At 35.0% G+C, this 22,003-nt stretch overlaps 2 protein-coding genes and 1 pseudogene across 2 annotated transcripts; 2 read left to right on the top strand and 1 right to left on the bottom strand.

The window, feature by feature from the left end:
• Positions 1–3,809: 3,809 nt before the first annotated feature.
• Positions 3,810–4,418, bottom strand: LOC142608744 (serine/threonine-protein phosphatase 7 long form homolog). Its single transcript, XM_075780429.1, has one exon. The coding sequence runs from the start codon at positions 4,416–4,418 to the stop codon at positions 3,810–3,812; it is 609 nt and encodes a 202-aa protein (XP_075636544.1).
• Positions 4,419–6,842: 2,424 nt separating this feature from the next.
• Positions 6,843–8,062, top strand: LOC142609506 (universal stress protein PHOS32-like). The gene is made up of 4 exons (XM_075781100.1): positions 6,843–7,172; positions 7,357–7,465; positions 7,705–7,823; positions 7,978–8,062. The coding sequence occupies exons 1-4, from the start codon at positions 6,979–6,981 to the stop codon at positions 8,060–8,062; spliced, it is 507 nt and encodes a 168-aa protein (XP_075637215.1). The 5' UTR covers positions 6,843–6,978.
• A 1,556-nt stretch (positions 8,063–9,618) lies between these two features.
• On the top strand, positions 9,619–20,938 carry LOC142609831 (uncharacterized; annotated as a pseudogene).
• Positions 20,939–22,003: the final 1,065 nt, after the last annotated feature.

Raw genomic sequence — 22,003 nt, 5'->3', positions numbered from 1 at the left:
AAGTCATTTCACCAACTTCATCTCTTTCTGAACTTGCTGCATTTCTTGCTTTCTCTGCAGCTTCCTTAATCTGGAGCCACTCTGGGCTTGAATTATGGATGACTCTAGCCTGCATTATATCAACAAAACACATTTCATGAAGAGGGAATTTCCAACAGAATTACTACGGCCAAGGATGGCCTAATTGCCTGAGATGGTAGATATCACACAACAACAATAGCAACAAGGAGCAACCTATGGAGTTCGAACACCTAACCACTTTGCAAATTCGTAGCCACGGCGTTCCGATTGTGTGGCCATCCTTGATGATGCTATCTTTATCACAGCTGCTGCTTCCTTTGGACAATCATCACAATTCCCAGGCTGGTTGAATAGGGCAAAGAAGACAACTCCCCCAGAATTTACGGTGACCTATATGCACACAACCAAAGAGAAACTGAGGAAGCAGATAAGCAAATAAACAAGTTTGTACATACTTCTTGTCAAATATCCTTTGGAATCTCATTCTTCAAATTCTGACACACTGACATAAATTCAGACAAAAATTCAATGTATACACCGTAGCAAAGCGAAGATTCATGAAATAGTCAAGGGCTTTGCTCATTTCATCCTCGGATTGTTCGGTGCTACTACTATGTTCCGTGTGGTGAAGAAAAGAAAGCTTGTCCCAAGAGAAGGAGCTTGACTCAATGTCCAACATAGCAGCTTTACCAAGCCTTTAAAAGCAAGCTGGTCTCTGTGGTCTGCTCAGGAGGCAGAGAACTTTGAGGATCATCAACAAATTCTCCTGCACTGAACCACAATTATGATTAAAATCATGCACCAATGTAAAGATATGTATATAAAAATTGCAACCAAATCTCAGCACATAAAACCATAAATAAAATTGAAAAATTTTGGTGGTTCAGTTAACAATTTGTTAAGAATTTCCAACTAGCTTTTCATTCATAAATCAACATGAATAGTCACGCTATCTTTCAAATAAAGAAAATATTCATTTGCACTCTACAATGGTCATGAAAACCTGCATTGGCCGTGAACTTTGCCTTATAGTCTGTACATGAATACAGTGACTTGACACACACACAGTTCCATTTTCTCAGGTTGCGAATCCCAAATAAATAAGTTCCCAGTTATCAATTGAAAGACCACCATATGTTGGGTCCATTTTTAGTCAAGCATACCTCAAATCAGCAAGTTGATAACATTAGCTTTCAAGATGAGTCAAATTCTTCTTAAATTTTTGGAAGATAGAAAATGATTTAAAAAAATTTTAAGAAGAAAAGTTTGAAACCAGTTGGTTTTAGCAAAATTTTAGCATGCAATATACCAAGCAAGATTTTCAAAAGGCACACAAAAGGAACTGTATGAAGGTCAAGTACATTTACATGAATCTGAAAATACTAAATTCATGGACAAAGTTGGCTCAAAATTAAAAAATAACCTTGTAGGACCCAACATATCCTGCTTTCACCAAAATCTCTAATAGATCATAATACTTGTCCACTTCCTGACAAAATAACACCAGACACCATAAGTCCATAAGTTTACTATAAACTCCAATTTTAATGAATCACATTACTAACACACACACAAATAATAATTAAGAACTAAGCCTTACTTGCAAACAGATTATATACATGCTGAATTGAACACCATTTGTAGGCAGATGGGGTGCTGACCCTATGGCACTTGACGCTTATGCTGTCTTGTATAATGTCTGGTATGTGGGGGAGGGGGTACCGCATCTCCTTGGTCAGGCTCCTTGCATTGCTGCAAAGACGAAGTTACAAAGAAACAAAGGATCAAATGAATTTTAATACCAACCATAACAGCAATCACGAAAGTATTCAAAACTAGTAAATAACCAATCATACCGTGGGGCCAGCCTTATGTCCTGCTTTGTGACCACCTGTCCCACAAGGAGGTGTTTTTCTTGTGCGTTTAGGCCGACCTTGTGGGGGTGAGTGTAACCCAACTACTTGCTCATTCTTGACATGCACAGGTGGCTGATTTGCTTGACTCCTAACAACTGAAGATACTACAACTACGGGGGAGGATGGTGTAGCGGACGAAATGTGAGTGAGGCTCATAGTCGTAGGAGCTGTATGCAGTCCAGGAGTGGGCATGAATGACATGGAGTCACTATGGGGTGGTACATGGTGTATATGACCAATGCTGTATGAGAGAGATTTAGTATGCATGACAAAAGGGGTGTCATTGAAATCAATGCCGAGATCAAAGGATGGCGGAGTAAGGGATAGATGAGCGGGGTCAAAAAATGTACATAGGGTGGGTGAAGGGATCTCAGGGTGAGAAGATGCATGTGCAGTGGGTACAAGGATCTGTAGGTCAGGAAATGCGGGAGTAGTACGAGGAGGGATCTCTGGGGAAGGAGATGCATGTGGGGGTGGAGGGAACTCTGGGGCAGGAGAAGCATGTTGGGGTGGAGGGGGTTGATTTTGCCGTTGATGGGGTGCAGCACACTGGCCATGGCTATGGCTGGCAGGAGTTGAGCTCGTGCTTGGTCGTCCATTATGTTCTGGCAGTTCTAGATTTGCTGTATTGGCATCTTCCAAGGGAAGATGGGCAGCTAGACGGTGAAGGCGATCCACTTCCTTCAGCATAGCTGTAATTAGCTTGTGCTCAGGATTGTCTACTACATAACGCATCAACATCTGCTTGTGCATGGCGACCTGCAATTTTTGTAATACAATTAGTACACCTAACGCAAAAATGGTAATACGCAACAAAATTTGGAAAGAAAGGTCAAAGTGATTACCGTAATAAGAAGTGAGGCGCTAATGTGGTCGACAAACCTCCATGTGACTTTACCATACCAGCCGAAGTATGGATGAACACTCGACATAGCACCCTCTAGTCGTGCTCCATTACATAGTTTCTGTGCTCTCGTATTCCATACTTGGATGTGGCTAAAATGTCTGACCCTCCAATCCACTTCAATCTTCCCCCTCAGGTCTATCTTATGAAGGGCATCGTCAATATCAACATCTTCAGGAATTTCTTGCTCCATCCCAAACTGACGAAGAACACGATCCGGTGTATGTTTCTCTACTAGCCAGAAACATACAAGCGGCACCCTCGCCGTTCACATGTCCCACCCTGCTACACAGAACGCAGGCAGGTGGCCTAATTCGACTTCATATGGTTGCCACACCACCTGTTGTAGTAAAAAAAAAGCGCAGCACATTATGCAATGTTCCAGTATTTTCAACTGACACATTTTACAGTTATAACAATATACAGTATTCATAAACATTACAAGAAACACAATTTGGGTACCTGGTTGGGATACATAGAATTTAGAAGCTGACGGTACCGAACCAAACAGATTTTGGCGGGGCTATTCTTTGTGCTCACGACCCAAACCAACCTACAATGAAGAAAGAGGGAATCAATATCTACCAATTATGCAATGCAATAAAATAAATAAATAAATAAATAAATAAAAAGAGGATATGTATGCTGATGGAAGCTTAAAAAATCCATATTGTTTATTTTTCCTTGAAATACTACTACTACACTACATAAGCATCCTTAGTTGTAGAATAATACTTGAATAATGCTAAGTTCAATTATTTTGTAATGCTAAGTTCAAAAACTTAAGTAGTTCTCATAATGCTAAGTTCAATGTGTCATATCGTTTAAAATGATGAATCCAAAAAAAAATAGAGATAATCGGTCAAGGAAGAGACTTACTTAATAGACAATGGCGAAGGTGGTAATGGTGGGCCATATGCACCATCTGGTGGGAGGTCCATCCTTGGGCACAAAAAAGGGAATCTGGACTATGCCCAATACTGAACGAGTATCAAGGCCCCACCAATCTGACTAGCCTTTTTGTCGGTTGCCCTGCATAACTCTCTGTACAACCATGCAAGGCAAGCACTCCCCCAACTGTACCGAGGTGGATTGTGAAGGTCCCTCAACATCTGCAACCACATCGTATGCACCCTATCGCTAGACTTGTCAGCGAAAATTGTGTCCCCTAGGAGTGCTAGAATATAACATTGTGCATACTGATGCACAGCAACCTCTTTTGCACCATCGGGCAACCCTTGGTCAATTTTTTCGAGTAGCTTCTTGATTTGGATCCTCTGTCCTTTAAGCACCACAGAATTAGTAACAATTCCAAGCATTTGCTCACATTCAACAGCCCACGTCAAGGCATAAGTTCCAACAATTGCCTCACCATCGATTGGAATCCCCAACAGAACCTCCACGTCTTGTAATGTGATCGTCATCTCACCATGTGGAAGGTGGAAGGTGTGGGTTTCAAGCCGCCATCGCTCAACAAAGGCCGTTATCAAGTTATGATCAAGCTCTCTAAATGGGGTCCTATACAGCCCCTCTAATCCAATTCTCTTGACAATGTCGAGGACGCGATCATCCACCATCGGGCTTCATTTTCGAAACTCCTCATTACGACCACGACATTTCAATACCCCCGGATCCTGCACATGATAGAACCATGGTGATGAGATGCAATATGCCATAACCTTTGTATAAATGATTATAGCTATTGATCACAAAATAGACTATAAGTTCTTTAATTGGAATTTCCATGAGTTTATGACAACTTATTTAACAAAGCGTTTGTAGCCTCCTTATTTTTTTTATACAAAAACCAAAAATACAAGAGCTATATATCAAGATTAAGGTTATGCTCAAGAAGAATTACATCAACAAAATAAGGATTATAGCCTAAAACGAAAATGATAGAGGTAGATAATTATTAAGCGACCATTTTGCAAGAGCATAAGCAATCTAACTCAATCCAACTAATGGGCATGACTATGCATTCAAAGCTAGTGATACCATTGACAAACTTAGGATTTTAGAAATGAAAAAAAAAATCAACATAATGTAAAAGGATAAGAAAAGAATATAGAAATTCAATAGGTCGTCGATTTTAATTTTACCTTGCCTTCCCAAACAGCGGACGATCGATGTTCAGTTAGAAACCTTAACACCGAAGGAACCCTGGGACTAGGACCGAACTCATCAACCACCTCAGCAACGGCAACCATACTACACAAATTTTAGGGAGTCGAGTAATATAAGCCCATATTCAAGATAAATTGGCAAGGATCTCAATGTATAGCCTAATTTATTGCACAATTCTCCAAATACCACTATGCACACAAGCTCCATAAGAGATAATATTTATGTCAATAAGATAAAATCAAGTGAATAGAAAAACTAGCTAAATAGAAGACATCAACTTAAAACTACTAGGTAAGTTTGGGTGACATTGCAAGGAGAAAATTGGCATATAAAGATAATTTTCAAACATATTTCTTAGTTAACATCGTTTTCAAACTAATTAGCAAACTAACATCTCAAGTTTCTTAAACTCGATTTCACTGTAGCAACTTGAGTATCAGAAACTTGAGTTCCACGTGAACTTGACTCTTTAACACTCGATTTCTCTGTAACAAAAACAAAACCAAAAGGAGAAAATTGGCATAAGACACCCATTTTCAAACATATTCGTTAGTTAACATTGTTTTCAAAGTAATTAACAAACTAACATTTCGAGTTTCTTAGACTCGATCAACTATCAAGACAATAACACGAAGCAACTATCCATTAATATATTACCAATTGCACAGGTAGTACATTTAACTTTTTAAATTTGAGTTAGAGTGGAAACATGATTTAAACTTAGCACCACTTTTTATAACACCATGATAAATGATCATTTGTCCAAAAAACTTAACATGTTTGAAGATATTTTGTAATTTGTTAATAGCTTTTCAAATGTTGAATTTTCTTTTGTTCATAGAAAGGGTAATGTATCTACACATTTGCTCGCCCAATGGGCAACTCTTGTGAATTGGTCTGGGCCAGTTCCCATCTCCAATTTGCCTTCTCATGTATCTCAGGCCTTTGTTAGAGATGGGTGATTCTAGCCCGATCTTTTTGTTTCTCTCCTGTTTTGGGTGGAGTTTTTTTTAACAATAAAGTATTTATTCAGCAAAAAAAAAAGGGTAAACCATAATTATAACAAAATGAAAGTGTTCTGGATGACAATTGTTCATTCCTTGATTGGCTGTGCTCTACCTAGTAGATACTAATTATACGACCCATGACAAAACCAACTAAATATATGCTCATTTAATTTTAACCATCTAGTAATATGACACTTTTTCTCATATTACAACAATGTTATCAATGAACTATCCAGCAATGGTTACTGTCCATTCTGATTATAAATGACAATAGTACAAAAAAACAACAAACAACATGCATGATTACTTATTGTTTTCTGCAACATCAGAGTTTTGTAGAAAGCATTTTTTCCTTCAGCATTAAAATTTGCTGTGGATCCAAGAACATAGTACAGCAAATTCTGGAATATGTCAGGGAAACTTGGTACTTACTCTCTCAAGGAATAAGACAGTATAAAATCATTCATGAAGAATGTGACACCTGCTAGTGGATTATTGGATCAGCTTATGAATACAACATATATAGTATGCTTAGCTCCACGTGGCTTTCTCTATAAATAAAAAAAAAGGAAAAAAAGCTCCATTTGGCTAGTTAGATATTTGGTTAAGTGGCTAAGCTTTGCTCAGCAAGATGTTGACCTTAAGATGTACCAGAAAAAAACATAGCATGACTATTGGTTTTGGTTTAGGTTTAATAATGTTCATCCTAACCAAAAAGGTTTTTCCACTTGTTTTGTTATATTTTCATTAATGTTTGACTATTAGACAGCCTTTTTAGTTTCGAACCCATGACAAATAATATTGTAAATTTTATGTAAATTAATCTAAAATTCCTTGCTTACTTGAAAACTAGAAAACAATGACTAACAAAACCCACAACAACTAACAGCTATAAATGTTGATTCCTATTCTCTTTGTTATCAACATTTTAAGGCTGGGAAATTCCTAAGAGCCATATATATTAGAGACTTGAGGCTAAACACTTTTTTTAAGGTCCTAGAGAATGGAAGGAACATATATGAAGAACACAAAGAGCAAGATTGTGGTGGCAGTGGATGAGAGCAAGGAGAGCATGCATGCCTTATCATGGTGTCTTAGCAACCTTGTTTCTCATAATAGCAGGAACACCCATGTGCTTCTCTATGTGAAACCACCACCTCCTGTATACACCTCCTTTGATGCTGCAGGTTTGCAATTGTTTCTCACTTTGAAGAAGTTTTTATAGTCTTGATTACTACAGAATATAAAGTCACTATATGATTTTAGTTTAATCTCGATTTGAACTGAAATGAAACAACAAAATTAGTCTGCAAGAAGTGATTTCTATGGCCAATTTTTAGTGCATCCATATTGATAGAGAAAGATTACTTGATTTTACAAGGTATGTGTTTTCCAGTGATGTTATTTCAGCCTTGGAAAAATATGGCAGTGACCTAGTGAATTCAGTGATGACAAGAGCAGAATCTGTCATCAGGAGCTATGGCACCAATGTAAACCTCTCTTCTTTGATACACCAGCCTTTTTAGTTCAAAAAGTACAGGGACATAAACAATTTCATAACTACTTAAATAAATTATTGTCATTGGTTTATAATTACAGTTGTTTAGTGATGGGTAGTATGAAAATGATATTGTTTCAATCACATCTTACCACCTTAACAAGTAATGAAAAATATTGTGAAAAGAAGAGTGTTCCTAGTATTGATCAGTTATTGATGGACTCTGTGCAGATAAACGTGGAGAAAATAACTGGAAGTGGAGAAGCCAAGGATGTGATATGTAGTATCGTGAACAAACTTGGGGCTGACACCCTAGTAATGAGAAGCCATGGATATGGTTTTTTTAAGAGGTACCAAAATAGACATTAAGTTTGTGGTATTGTTTGAAACTTTTGAGTGATGATAATCATTTTCAATTAACTCAGAACTCTACCTTATTCATATTATTTTGGGTTTCTTTGTCTATTAGGATCAAAGAAATGACTTCTCTTTTTATATTAGCAGGGCTCTTCTTGGGAGTGTGAGTGAATACTGTGCCAAGCATGTGAAGTGTCCTGTGGTGATCGTGAAGCATACAAATGATAAATGAGTTTCTAGATGTCCTTTTCTTAGCTTATGACTATGAATGAGTATTCACCACCCAGACTTGGCTTGATGATTGTAATCAGTGGCTTAAGGCTTAGTAAATATTGTCCAAATCTTGCAAGAAAAAAAAAAGACAAAAGAAATATAACAAACTGATATATATATATATATATATATATATATATATATATATATCATCAATTTCACGTTTGCTTTAGAAGAATTTGCTAAACAGCCTCCTGGGCATGAGGATAAGTCCATTAATTTCAAGTTTCAAACTGATATATATATATATATATATATATATATATATAACAAAATCATTTCAAATTCAAAAAGCTCAATTCGAATGAAATGCAAAAATTAAAAATTATGCCTAGTCTGAAAATTAAGACAAGCTTGTACAAGCATTAAACCCAAACCCTAAAAAACTATAACAACAAAAACCTAACACACTCCAACTCAAATTCAACGACTCTAAACACTAAATTCCTATAACCTAACAACAACAAAACCCTAATTCAGTTAAACAGGAACCTAACTCTTCAAACAAAAAGAAAATAAGGCAAAAAAAAAAAACCTCTCAAACTCCTTCAAATTTGAAAAACTCACTTGCACGAAGGAGAGCCAGATGTCCTCATAGGAGAGGCGGAGTGAGTCGGAGTGTGAATGGATCACCGTGGAGCAGTGGACATCGGCATATGTGGTGCGGGTTTGATGGTGGTGCCGATGGGTTCGTTGTGGGTTTATTGTGGGATGGGTTCACTGCGGTGGTGGTGGAGATGGTTTGGGTCGGATTTGGGTTGGGTGGAGATGGTTTGGGTCGGATTTGGGTTGGGTGGAGATGGTTTGGGTCGGATTTGGGTTGGGTTCACTGCGGTGGTGGTGGGATGGTTTGGGTCTTTGGGTCGAATTTGGGTGTGTGGAGAGACGGTGGGAGAGTGTTTGAGAGACGGTGTGGGTGTTTTTGAGAGACGGTGTAGTGTCGCTGACAGAGACGGTGGAGACTGAGAGAGATTTGATAGTGAGACTGAGAGAGAAGGTGGAGACGGTTGAGAGAGGATTGACAGTGAGACTGAGAGAGACGGTGGAGACTGAGAGAGATTTGAGAGTGAGACTGAGGGAGACGGTGAGAGTGTTTGGAAATTGAGGGATTATTTGGAAAAGTTATGTGGGACAAGTGGACGTTCAAAGAAATCGAGTCCAATGGACTCGATTTCCTAATTCGAGTCCAATGGACTCAATTTCCTAATTCGAGTCCAATGGACTCGATTTCTAGGTCGACGTGGACTCCCTGTCCACCTCAGCTGCTGTCAGATGAACAAATCGAGTACATTATACTCGATTCATAAGCCCAAAATCGAGTTCTCTGGACTCGATTTGTTAGAAACCAAATTTGTTTCAAACCTTTGTTTACTAATGATATAGTTTTGATTTTATAGTTATTTAAAAAAAAATTCCTTTGGGGTCCGCCCATGAGATACTTTTCTCTCAAAAGAGATCTGGGACCAACGTCTCTCTTATCGTTTGATAACTAGTTTCCCAGAGCCACTTCCAGATAAAAATAGTCAATAGTTCCACCATACAAGTTTTCCTATAATTCAGCCGCCTACCCTACCTTCTTGCCTTATTATTCTATACAAAAGCGTGGACTACACACTCTTCCTAGCGAATCTCCTCTCTCAAGTCTCAATTTAGGAACATCCATCCTTCACTCTTTTCCTACACAACATAGAAATGGCAACTGGGTTTGTGTTTCTATGGTTTTTTTTCTTCACTTTGTTGTCATCTACAGTTTCAATAGCCAAAATCACACCTAGATTCCCTTCTTCAATCGTTCGGCCTGAGCAGCTCTCAGCTGCACTTTCTACCAAAAATCAGCTTTACAAAACCAAGTATTTCACCCAAATCCTTGACCACTTCAATTTCAATCCCAAGAGCTACCAAACCTTTCAACAAAGGTATCTCATAAATGACACGTTCTGGGGTGGTGCTCATAACAATGCTCCAATCTTTGTCTACACGGGAAATGAAGGAGATATTGAAGGAATTGCTCAGAACACAGGTTTTATGTTCGAAAAGGCACCCCATTTTAAAGCCCTTCTTGTTTTCATCGAGGTAACTTTGATTCATACTAGAGAATAGAAATATGTTAATTATATACTAAGTCTTGAATTTTTAATCGAAATTCCATTATGTTATTGATATTCAAGAAGTCAATTACAGAAGTAACCGAGCTTTTGATTTTGGATAGAATAGAATAGAGGAAAAGGAATACATATGCTGATACTAACTAATTGTTAAGGATTAATAGTAACTCCAAAAAAGTTGAGACTAAAACATTGTGTAAAAGTGTCTTGGATAATGCTATAAATTGCAGCATAGGTTCTATGGGAAATCCATTCCATCTGGGGGTCATAAAGATGTGGCTTACAGCAATGCAAGTACACTTGGATATCTGAGCTCAACACAGGCGTTGGCAGATTATGCCACTGTGATCACTGATCTGAAGAAAAACTTATCGGCAACCGACAGTCCTGTTGTTGTGTTTGGGGGCTCATATGGTGGAAGTAAGTAACAATCTTACATCAGGTCCTTTTGCTTTCTTTTCCTTGGTAGAACTTTTGTCCCGATTCAATTGTTCATCTGAAAAATAATGAATATTATTGGAACATAGTGGGGATATTAAGTATTCATTTGGATACGGATTAAATTTGGTTGCGTTTCACGTTTTCACGTTTCTTTTTTAGCACGACAAATTGTCAGTTACGGCTACTATTCATGAACAGTAGCCATAACTTTTGACTTTTCTGTGTGAACAGTGCACTTGTGCACTGTTTATGGGACGGCAAATATCACATTTTAGCCACTTTTTCATTAAAAATGGGTCCCACGGTACTATTCACACATTTAAAAATTATTTTATTATAGTATTTTCAATTTTCAATAATAAGTTCTATCTAAACGGACCCTAAATTGAGTTCGTTGGCTTTTCAATGCTAGCAGCATGGTTTAGATTGAAGTACCCGCATATAACTATTGGAGCCTTGGCATCTTCTTCACCTATCCTCAATTTTGAGAATATTACATCCTCATATAGCTTCAACAACATTGTCACCAAGGACTTCAGGGTCTTTCTCTTTCTCACTCGCTTTTTTATTTACATTTTTGACCCAGCTAAAAGACATTAAAAGATGAGATTCTAGATAGATTCTAAGCCAAGTAATTATCTTTTTTATTTTTATTTGTAGGAGCCAAGTAATTACCTTGTTTATACATATTGTATAACAAGAAAACAATAATAATGTATACATTCCGGAATTATATAAACCACCTCACTTCTACTATGTGTATAAGGACAATTAATATCTGATATAAGGACAATTAACTCTTTTTCTTTCTTTTATTGATTAATGAATAATGATAATGACAAATACTTTTTTTTTTTAATTCATGATAATGACCAATACGATGTCAAATAATTTGAAGAGTAAATTATCTTTTTGGTTATATGTGAAAATGTAGAGTGAAAGTGAGAATTGTTACAAAGTGCTCAAACGTTCATGGGATCAAATTGAAAATAAAGCAAGTCAACCCGGAGGCCTAGAGACCCTTCGTAAATCATTCAAAATATGCAAGTAAGATTCATTCCTCTCACAATTCTAGCTTACTTTGAAAGATATTATCTTCATAGAAATTAACTTTTATTTATTTATTTTCCTTATAGGAACTATATCAGTGCAAATTCTTTAGAAGGTTGGCTTATTACCGCATACTTTTACACGACCATGACAGATTATCCCACTCCTACAAGCTTCTTAACTCCTTTACCAACTTATCCAGTGAAACAGGTATTTATGTACTCTTAAAAAGTAGCACAGCTCAAATTTTTTTTTAAATGATAAAAAAAAAAATTAGTAGATGCCCTAAGAATATTTATTTAAGAAATATTTTTAGAAATTTTTATGACAAAAGAAAAAAGTAATTTATTTTTTCGATGGCTTTTTATATTTCAACGAAAGCGATATCAAAATTTTCCTAAAATGGATTCTAAAAATAAATAAATATTTTTTTTTCATGTTAATATCTTCAGTTTAGATAAGTTGAGGGGGTATAATAGACACATTTTTTACCTTGTTCTTGTTATTTTTAGTTTAGCTGAGTTCTTTTTGACCTATTCTTGTGTGAGTGGGACAGATGTGTGAGGCAATCGATAATCCAACGACTGGAAATGATACGTTCGCAAAGTTATACGGTGCAGCTAACATCTACTATAACTATAGTGGAGCTACCACGTGCTTTGATCTAAACGATGATTCTGATCCTCATGGCCTTGGAGGATAGAATTGGCAGGTATGTGAATCTACACCTGATTATACCCTTAAATTTGTGCTACAGCCTAGCCTTTTTCTTTTTCTTTTTCTTTTTCTTTTTTTAATTTTTTAATCATTATTTGCCTATGAGAATATAGCTAATCACCGAAACAACTAATCTAGAAAAATAAAAACATTATTTCGGTTCATTGTGAAAAAATGAAGTATTAGTATAATTTTAATGATTGATAGTTGTTCGGGGGTCTTTTTCGGTTGCTTAGCCACATGTGGTCCTTTGGAGGAGTGACCTTGTTAGACCCGAGTTCGTTTAGGGAGTTGCATCCCGGAACTCAACATTGGGCCACGTGATCTAACGGCTACTGATGTACTTTTAAGCCTACCAAACCATTAAAGCCAAAGTCTAAGAATCATGATAATGGTCGAATAAATATACAATATGCATTTGATATAATAGGTTTGATTAGTAGTTGTAATATTAGTTGAAATAAAGTAGTATTTATTTAGAAGTAAAGTAATCATGTACTCAATGATGAAAATTTAAAGATATGGAAGCAAAGTTACTTATCTTCATATAGTTTGTAGCCCAGCTGTGTAGCATTAGTGAGCTGATAGGATTCCAGTAGAATGTCAGCGGTAGAGGCTAGTTAAGTTTGCCCCTCTTATCATGCATTTTAATGAGTTTAAGCCTTGGTTAATAGTTGTAATAGTAGTTGGAATAAAGTAATATGTATTTAAATATGAAGTAATCATGTACTCAATAATCTAAATTTAAAGATAAGAAAGCAAAGTCACTTATCTTTGTATGGTTTGTAACCCAGCTGTACAGCTTCTGTGAGTTGATAATATCCCAGCAGAGTGATCCTAGCGGTAGAGAGGCAGTTTGCCATGATAACTTCAAGATTGAGGGGGGAAAATGGGTGCAACTGGAGGGAGAGAGAGTATGCCCAGTTGTGTGTAGGGGCTAGTTAAGCTTGCCCTTCTTATCATGCACTTAAATGAGTTTTCCCCTTGACAATGCTCTTTTAGTTGTTGTGAAGTTATGAATAGTGTTGCCTTCCATGAGAAGGGCTTTTGTATGGAGTACTTGTGCCTTCTAAGAGAAGGGCCTTATGTAAGATGGATTTATGCCTTCCATGAGAAGGGCTTTGATATGAGATCTTGGTGCCTTCTAGAAGAAGGGCTTTAGCATTAGAAGTTTGTGTCTTCCATAATAAGGGCTTTTAGTATGAGAGATAGAGAAGAGTATTGGTATGTGTTTATGAGCAGCAAAACAGTAGAACTTCAGAGTGAAAAAGTATAAGAATGGAGTTTAGAAGAGTGTAGTAAGTCATATGTAATGGTGTAGTACATGTGTATGAGATTGTGTAAGAGAAGTGGGGAAAGAGATGTTTTGGGGGATGTAGTATTTGTAATATGTATGATATATGAAAGTATGAAAGATATGGTGGTTAAAGATAGTAAAAATATGAGATTATAACCGTTGGAGAAGTTGTAAAGATTGCTTTGCAAGAGGAAAGATTTTGTAAGAGAAGGGTATGGAGATGTGTTTACGTATTTGGAGATAGGAGCAATAAGATGGGTGTATTTTCTGAATATGGAGAGTGAGAGAATGAGTATAAGAGGGGTAATAGTGTTGCAATGTGTTTAGCAATGTTGCTGAAATTTACTACTGAGCTTTTCTGCTGGATTATGGATGAGGGCTTATGAAGGCATTTTTATGAGTTACGGGCTGAAGAGTTTAGTTCTTGATTTTGAAACTAAAAACTCAGAACTTCATTAAGAGTTTCAAAAGATAATTAGAGGGAGAGGGTATACAGAGGTTTGTGAAAAAATTGCACTTCTCCATTTTGTGTACCCCTTTGAGGTGTTGATGAGGGGTCCTATTTAACTGTGTTTAAGGGGGTATTTTAGCAAAGAATCTCAGCCAAAATCTGTCCCAAATAGCAATGAATATTCAGAAAATCCATCTTAAGATTTGGGCAAAAATGGTATGCTTAGCTTTAAGGTATTCTTACTGTTTTTGGTAAGAGCTGCTGGAGAAAGAACAGCAGAAAATGAAGGTATTTTGGCTAGAAAAAGATGGTTAGTTTAGTTAGTTTTGGTTTTAGCCAAATGTGGAAAAAAAAAAAAAGTAATGCTCAGGCTACAGGGTCAACTGTCACAGCTGTTCTGAAAAGGTTGTCCCAGTTGTCGAGAAAAGCTGTGACATCTATCATGAGACAGCTGTCACAGCTGTCATAAGACAGCTGTTACTTTGGACAAAAGCAAATGAGGTCAGCTGGGTGGTTTCAGATTGTTGGAGAGGACATTCAGCATTTACTTTATAAATTTAGCTGAAAATGATAAGATCTCTTTCAAGGGTATCTTGCTATTTTGGGTATAGCAGCTGGCAGCTGGGATTTCAACATTAATTGGCTGATGATATCACTCTCAGCCAGGCGTCAAGTGCTGAATACATTATTGGGGTTCTGCTAAAAATGTTATCCCTTTTAGGTGTTTGTGTTTTTAGTGCAAGGTTCCATTAGTAATAGAAGGATTGGTTGAAAGTTAATGGAGCTTTAGAGATTTAATGGTCTGATTATGGCAGACAACAGCTAGGTATGACAGATTTAATAAATATTTTGCATATAGTTGGAGATAAAAGATAGCCAATCAGATTAGGCCATGTGTTTGAGTTGGATTTTAGCTAAAAGTAGTAATTAGATTTATGTAGAATAATATAATGAAGTTTCTAAATTTGTATAGCAATAGCTGGGGATTGAATGGACAGTTATTTTCCCAGCAGTTAGATGGTTGGGGATATTGAGTATAAGTTTTAAGAAAAGAGCAATGGGGAATTTTATCATCTAAAATGCTATGTGATAAGAGATGATTACCATATGTTACCCACTACACACGGACTCGTCAGAGTTTAGGGAGTTGAAGAAGACACGCCAAGCAACATGTTTCTTTCATCAACTTTAAACCGCTGGAGCTTTATTGAACATACCTCTTGACCCTCCAAACCACGACTCCCAAAGTTTCCCCAAAGAGATTCATGAGCTTGGATCATAAGCCGAAGATGAGATGACGTACCTCGGGTTTTGTTGTAATTTTGTGTAAATATGGGCTCTTGTTAAAGAAACTGATTGCCATGAGTGTAAAAGAGGTAATATGGGCCATAAGTTTTGATTCATTACTTAAGCCCAATTCATATGTTGATGTTGATGATGTCGTGGGGTTATGATCCCAATTGATGAAAAGGAAATGTGGACCATGAATTCGTCTCTTGAAGTAAGGATCTTGTGGGCCATGCGATCCCAATCCATGAGATATAAGTTTATTTTGGGCTTTATAGAGATTTACCCAAAAAATTAATAATATTTTGATATGACATGGGTTGCCAATGAAATGTTGCCAATGAAGTAGTGCTACATTGGGCGAAAAAAAGAGTCCTCAATAATAGTTGAATTGATAGAAGCATGAATTGATTAGTTTTCACTTTTCATTTGAGTCAAAGTTTTAGACTAATGAAATCAATTGAACTGGTTTTTTTTTTTTAAACAAAATTCCACCTCACAAAAGTTTCTTTGACCATACATGCTTTATTTTTATATATTTCTTTACATATTTTAAGATTACAGATATCATTTAATAAGTAAATGTTTATTATAGAAGTGGATTACAGATTACTTTTCATCTCTATAGCTCAAAACCCAAAAAGGCTCATATGACCAGATATTCATGTCTCATACATGAAATCTCGCATGTTATAGAATCCAGTTTTTCTATTTTTTTGGCCGTTAAAAAGCTTTGAAAGTAAAGTTAATTGAGATATGAAATATGATAATATTGTTTTCCTTGCCATATTTAGTCTGTGCCATAGCTCAATAAAGTAAATATTAATTGCAAAAAATGAAATTACCAAAATAATAATCTATCATGTATAATGCTATAAAAATCAAATTCGAGTTTCAAAACTACCACATAACCTTGATGCGATGGTCACTCTATAAGTATAGAGACTTGTAGGGCGTATGGGGCAAAGTAGAAGAAGTTTCACACACATATACAATTATATACTTAAATTAGATTAGAATAAAATTTTTATTATAATATATATATATATATATATATATATATATATATATATATATATATATATATATATTCGAGTTTCAAACACTTACATCTCATGTGCAAAATCTGGCATGTAAGGGGAAATAAAATCCTTGAACAGAATGATACTCTCTAAATTGTGATAATGTCATAAGGTTAGAATAACACAATTTTTTTTTTTTTGATAAATTACATATTTGGTCTCTAACTTTTAGGTTGTGTGTCAATCTGGTCCTTAACTTTTCAAATGTGTTAATTTAGTCTCTAACTTTTTAGTATTATATCAAAATAGTTTTTATAGTTAAGTTATAGATAAAAAATTTCAACGTGACTAATGACCCAAATATAATATACTTTTTTTTTTTTGTGCCATATAAACTAATATATGTGCCGTCACATCAGCGTTACATTAAAATAAAATTTGATAACTCAGTAATTACTCATATCTTATCCAAATCTATTGTCACCCTTTTTCAGATTCTTTGTCACACTTTTAACAACAATAACACTAGTAATGATAAATGATATTAGGGGGAGGGGAATGCAGTTTCATTTTCAAGAACTTTTTTTTTTTCTTTAAAATCATATTGTGATTTGTGGTCACTTTGAGAATATTCCCTGATAGACTGGTAAATATTTTACTCTTTTCAAAATGTTGTCTTCCTAAAATTTTAATTTTAATTTTATTTTATTCTATTTTTTGTTTAAATGGAGAGGTATGACTTATGAATCGTATGACTTACTATAATAAGAATGGATATTTGATTTTTCTCACTCTTAAATAAGTACTATTACGATGCAAACTATGAAGAATCCGACTTCCGACCACGTCCACTGAAAAAGGAAGCTCTTCAACCCACTAAAGAGGAAACACTTTCGTAAGTTTGAATCAAAAAATCTTTACTAATAAAGAGAGCATGTGAATTGTGAGAGTATCCAAGAAGAGCATGTGCCTCACTTGCAAAAGTTGAACTTTACCATTATTTATACCTGGTAATTACCATTGTCTCTTTAGACCTATAGGGCCATAGGCTAAAGAATATTAGTTTTACTCCTGAAATTTTGTATAGAAAAATGATAAAGTAATCATTTTTTTATAACTTTTTCAATTTTTTATAAATTAAAAAAAAAAAATAGATGGTCAATGTGTGCTCTATTATTATTGAGATAATTACAATATGCTGCTAATATTTTTTCCCCCGAACCTCTAGGCATTTTGTATATGAAAAGGTGTTAATTCAGTTACAAAACTTTTAGCATCATTATCATTTTTTAATTTGATAATTACAACTAGCGGTGAATTGAGCTACGAAACCTTTTTCCTCTAACTTCTTACTAGGCAAAACTTAGGTACAGTACTTTAGGTGCTGTTCTTTAGGCTTTCTTCTAAAAATTCAACCATGTTACTACTTAATTAAAAAATACACTTCCATCCTATGAAAAGAAATATTCACATAACAAAATTTAGGGAACCTAAGAAACAACATCTAAGTAATATACATAAATTTTGTCCTTTCTTAGAGCATTCACAGCAGTGGAGCTAAAAATTTAGCAATTTAGCTCCACCAAAAGTTACTTTATCTATTTTACCTACACACATGCTGCAGCAGTGGATCTATTTTAGCTTTCAACACAATAAAATAATATAAACATCACAATAAAATAATATATCTACCACAATAAAATAATAAATCTCACTACAATAAAAACACCACAATAAAAAAGTAATGTGAACACAAAATAAAAAATTAATTTTTTTAGCTCTCATGAATAGTGCACATCTATCTATAGATGTGCACTGTAGCAATGAGCTAAAAAAATATAGATTTAGCTCCACTGCTGCATGCTTCTTTTTCGTGTTTTGGTGAAACTAAAATAGCTATATAGCTATTTAACTCCACTGCTGCAAGTGCTCTTAGTAAGCTCTAGCACTGCCGGGCAGGTAGTGTCGGCAATTGGCATCCAATACAAAGTAGTGCATGTGAAATTATGAATTGGGGAAGGATTCGAAGGAACCATTGTTTGACCATTTTTCTTGGGATGTTCAAACATTGTTTAAAATTGTGTATGTGTCATAGTTTTGCAAAATCCTTTCCCTTTCACCGACAAGGAGCTCATTTACATTTTGAAACTTCATGACTCGGTATTCACTAGAACTGCAGAAGTCTTCTCCTTGTTTTATCTCGTCAAATTTAGGCTCCATTCAAATTATATATATAGAGAGAGAAAGTTTCAATCAAAAAATATGTAGACAAGAATTGAACCTTAGATTTCTTATTTAACCATCAGAAATTTTACCAATTGATCTAACTAGAACCCACCAAATTTTGATATATCAATTTACAACAAAATTCATGGCATAGACAATAAAAATTGGGTAAGAGGATAGATTTTATAATTTATATAATACTTAAGATTTTTTTATGGGCCTTTATTTTTAATTTAGAGGAGGATGATCTTCAGTTTTGATTTACCCTCTAAAAGTTTTTGGGCAAATAAAATTATTCCATGATTCCAAGTCTCTTGGACTCAAATTCTTTCTATTAAGTAATTGACCTTAAGCCTCTTGTATTTTATAACCCAAAAAGACCGGCAACTTTCTTCTTGGGCTTTGTTTTGGGGATGAAGATAACCCATAGATCAAACCAGATCTGGGCTCAAGTATACTAACTTTGTCTGGGCTCAAGGATTTTGACGGGACTAACAAAGTCAGCAATTCCATTTTATACATGTTTGTTAATTATATTAAATTATATAAAGATGTGGTGTAAAACCCATATTTTACACTTTCAATCCTAATATACCACATATTCTTATTATATACTTAAGAATAAGTACAACTACATCCAATTAATTCTAATACTCATATATAAATTTAACCAAATTAAAAATTTACTGAGATGTTATTAGATATAGTAAAATGTATTGAATTTTAAGTAATTGCTGATGTGTCAATCTTTTATTAGATGGTGTAAAATATGGGTTTTATATCTCATCCTTACCAAATTCAGACTCTTTGTTTATTAGAACAAAAAATTTAAATACTAATCTATTATGGCGCTTTAATATCTTTTTTTTTTTTTAAGAATAAAACTTATTTGTTTATTGTAACTTCTTTCGGTTTTTTCTAATTAAAGATAATTTTTTACTCATAAAAAAAATCACAATCAAAATGTGCTGAAGTAATAAAGATAAATCAATCCAATTATGAGATTTTGTGCAGGCATGTACGGAGATGATAATGCCAATGGGTGGAAACAATAAAGAGAGCACATTCCCAGAGTCTCATTGGAACTACGATAATCGTGTCACTTTTTGCAAATTGAACTACGGCATTATACCTAGACCTGATTGGATTACTACTGAGTTTGGTGGCCATGTGGGTATATCATTTCTCATGTTGTCTCATCATTGATCATTTTTCATGCTTGAAACATTTTTTATGTCTATTTTATCCAGGATATCAAGAGGGTTTTGAAAAGGTTTTGGAGCAACATTATCTTCTTTAATGGCTTAAGGGACCCTTGGAGTGGAGGAGGGTATGATCTCTCTCAATTCTTTCACTCTCTTTCTTCATTCTGATTTGGTCGAGGTAACTTGATAAAGTTCAAAAAATATGTTTATATAATTGAAAAATCTCTTCGCGGTTTTGGTAGGGTGCTAAAGAATATATCCAAGAGCATAGTTGCTATCGTTGCAAAAGAAGGTTTGTAATCCTTTTTATTAATTTAAAAAAAAACATAAATATATAAAAGTATATTTTATTGTTATGGTATCATATATGTACAATTGCAACCCTGCATGTTGAGATAGAATAAAATAAGTCTTTACTTTTTGCTTCATTCAAAAACAAAATTATTATAATTTTGCTCTTAATTTCAAAGAAAAATGTTTTAAACATGCTTGTTACGTGTATTGTATATATGCATTTTTTTTAATTGAATTTGTGACTTGAAGTCATATTTTCCAACCCATAAATCATGACTTCAAGAGCAAGTTACAATTTTTGCACAAAAGTGGTGTGTTGAAAAGAGATTTTATCATACACTAGAGCATCTTCTACTCTGTTTGATGTGCTTTTCAGCTGATGGTTTTTTATTGGATTTTACTAATAGGGGCTCACCATGTGGACCTAAGGTTCTCTACTAAAGAAGATCCAGAATGGCTTAAAGATGTGAGAAAACAAGAAGTCAATATCATTGCAAAATGAATCGCACAGTATTACGATGACTTGGCCCATCTCTCCTCCCCATCTCTCCTCCTAGAGTTCAAGATCAGATCCTTTTTACAATAATTGAAGGTCTTAGCTGAAGAAGCTAATGTCTAAGCTTTTTTATTTTTCTTGGATCAAAGGGAAAATTGTTTCTATTACATGACACTATACACGGTTAGGCTAGCCATACACCACTTTGTTACTTTAATTAATAAATTCTTATATTAAATTATAATGAAGGATTTTATTGAACAATTTCGATGGTGTTATCTACATTTATCATTGGCTAGTGTGCACTCTTATTTTCAGAAAAGCCACTCTAAACCCCATTTATTCTTAGAAATCCTTTCTTGTCTACCCTATATGACAACAAACACTTTATTACTATTAAACACAAAACCCTACTTCATAAGATCATCAACTCAACACCAATCCTTCAATGGTCAATAAGGAGAATCAAAGCACAATTCCCTCTTAGGTAGCAAGATGAAAATTTGTCACACCTCCAACCCAACAAATAAGCCAAGCATGTGACAATAACTGCACATTTATAAAATTATCACTTTGCAAACATGCAAGACCTTCTTATAGGATAGTAACTATCCTCAAAGAATATTACATCAAATAAAATCCAAAATTATCTTCAATAACTCAATTGCCAAAAATCTCCATAGTCTTAATGAAACAAAAATCCAAACCTCAAGTGCATAAAATACTAACCAAAATTTTTTTTTTCTAAATACTACAAGTCCAATCTTATTCCGAAATTCCTATGTACCTCTCATGCGCATGAATAATCTAAAATTGAAAGGGAAAATGGGGTAAGCTTGACCCATTTCTTGCACTACAGGTTGAGATTAGTGTGTTTACCTAATAATTGAAGGTCAATTGGCTTACGACTTACGAGCCTAATTAATGTATAGGCCTAAATGTTATTTGAATTTCTTGTCTTGTGCTACAAAACCAAAATGCCACTGCCAGATGTTTCAATATTAGTACCAAAAAAGTTAATCAAAATGCTGTGTATTATTCTCAAACCAGTGATGCTATTTTCAGTTTGGTAGTTGGTACATTTCTTTGTAGGGGATTTTTCCAGTTTTATCTCGGATTTGTTTAAGTAACATCTGGGTGGGCTTTTATATGGACTGGACCTTATATAGTATCTATGCTACTAAGTACTAGTAGTTTATAAATCTTTAAGAGGCCCAACCCATCCAATGATATGTCTAGGTCTTTAGTCTCCACCGAAGGTACCTTGGCCCAAATTCTGTGCGAAAATAAATGAATATTAAAATCCACA

The sequence above is a fragment of the Castanea sativa genome, chromosome 9 (assembly GCF_040712315.1).
Source record: "Castanea sativa cultivar Marrone di Chiusa Pesio chromosome 9, ASM4071231v1".
Lineage (NCBI taxonomy): Eukaryota > Viridiplantae > Streptophyta > Magnoliopsida > Fagales > Fagaceae > Castanea > Castanea sativa.
Note: the sequence above shows the minus strand (reverse complement) of the source record. Positions and strands in the feature narration are given on the sequence as shown.

Excerpts from the sequence above, each read along its gene's own strand:
- LOC142609506 (XM_075781100.1), top strand. The coding sequence starts at position 6,979 with ATGGAAGGAACATATATGAAGAACACAAAGAGCAAGATTGTGGTGGCA. Across the intron at positions 7,173-7,356 it reads GATGCTGCAGGTTTGCAATT|GTATGTGTTTTCCAGTGATG; the intron begins GTTTCTCACTTT and ends TGATTTTACAAG. Across the intron at positions 7,466-7,704 it reads TCAGGAGCTATGGCACCAAT|ATAAACGTGGAGAAAATAAC; the intron begins GTAAACCTCTCT and ends GACTCTGTGCAG.
- LOC142608744 (XM_075780429.1), bottom strand. The coding sequence starts at position 4,418 with ATGGTGGATGATCGCGTCCTCGACATTGTCAAGAGAATTGGATTAGAG.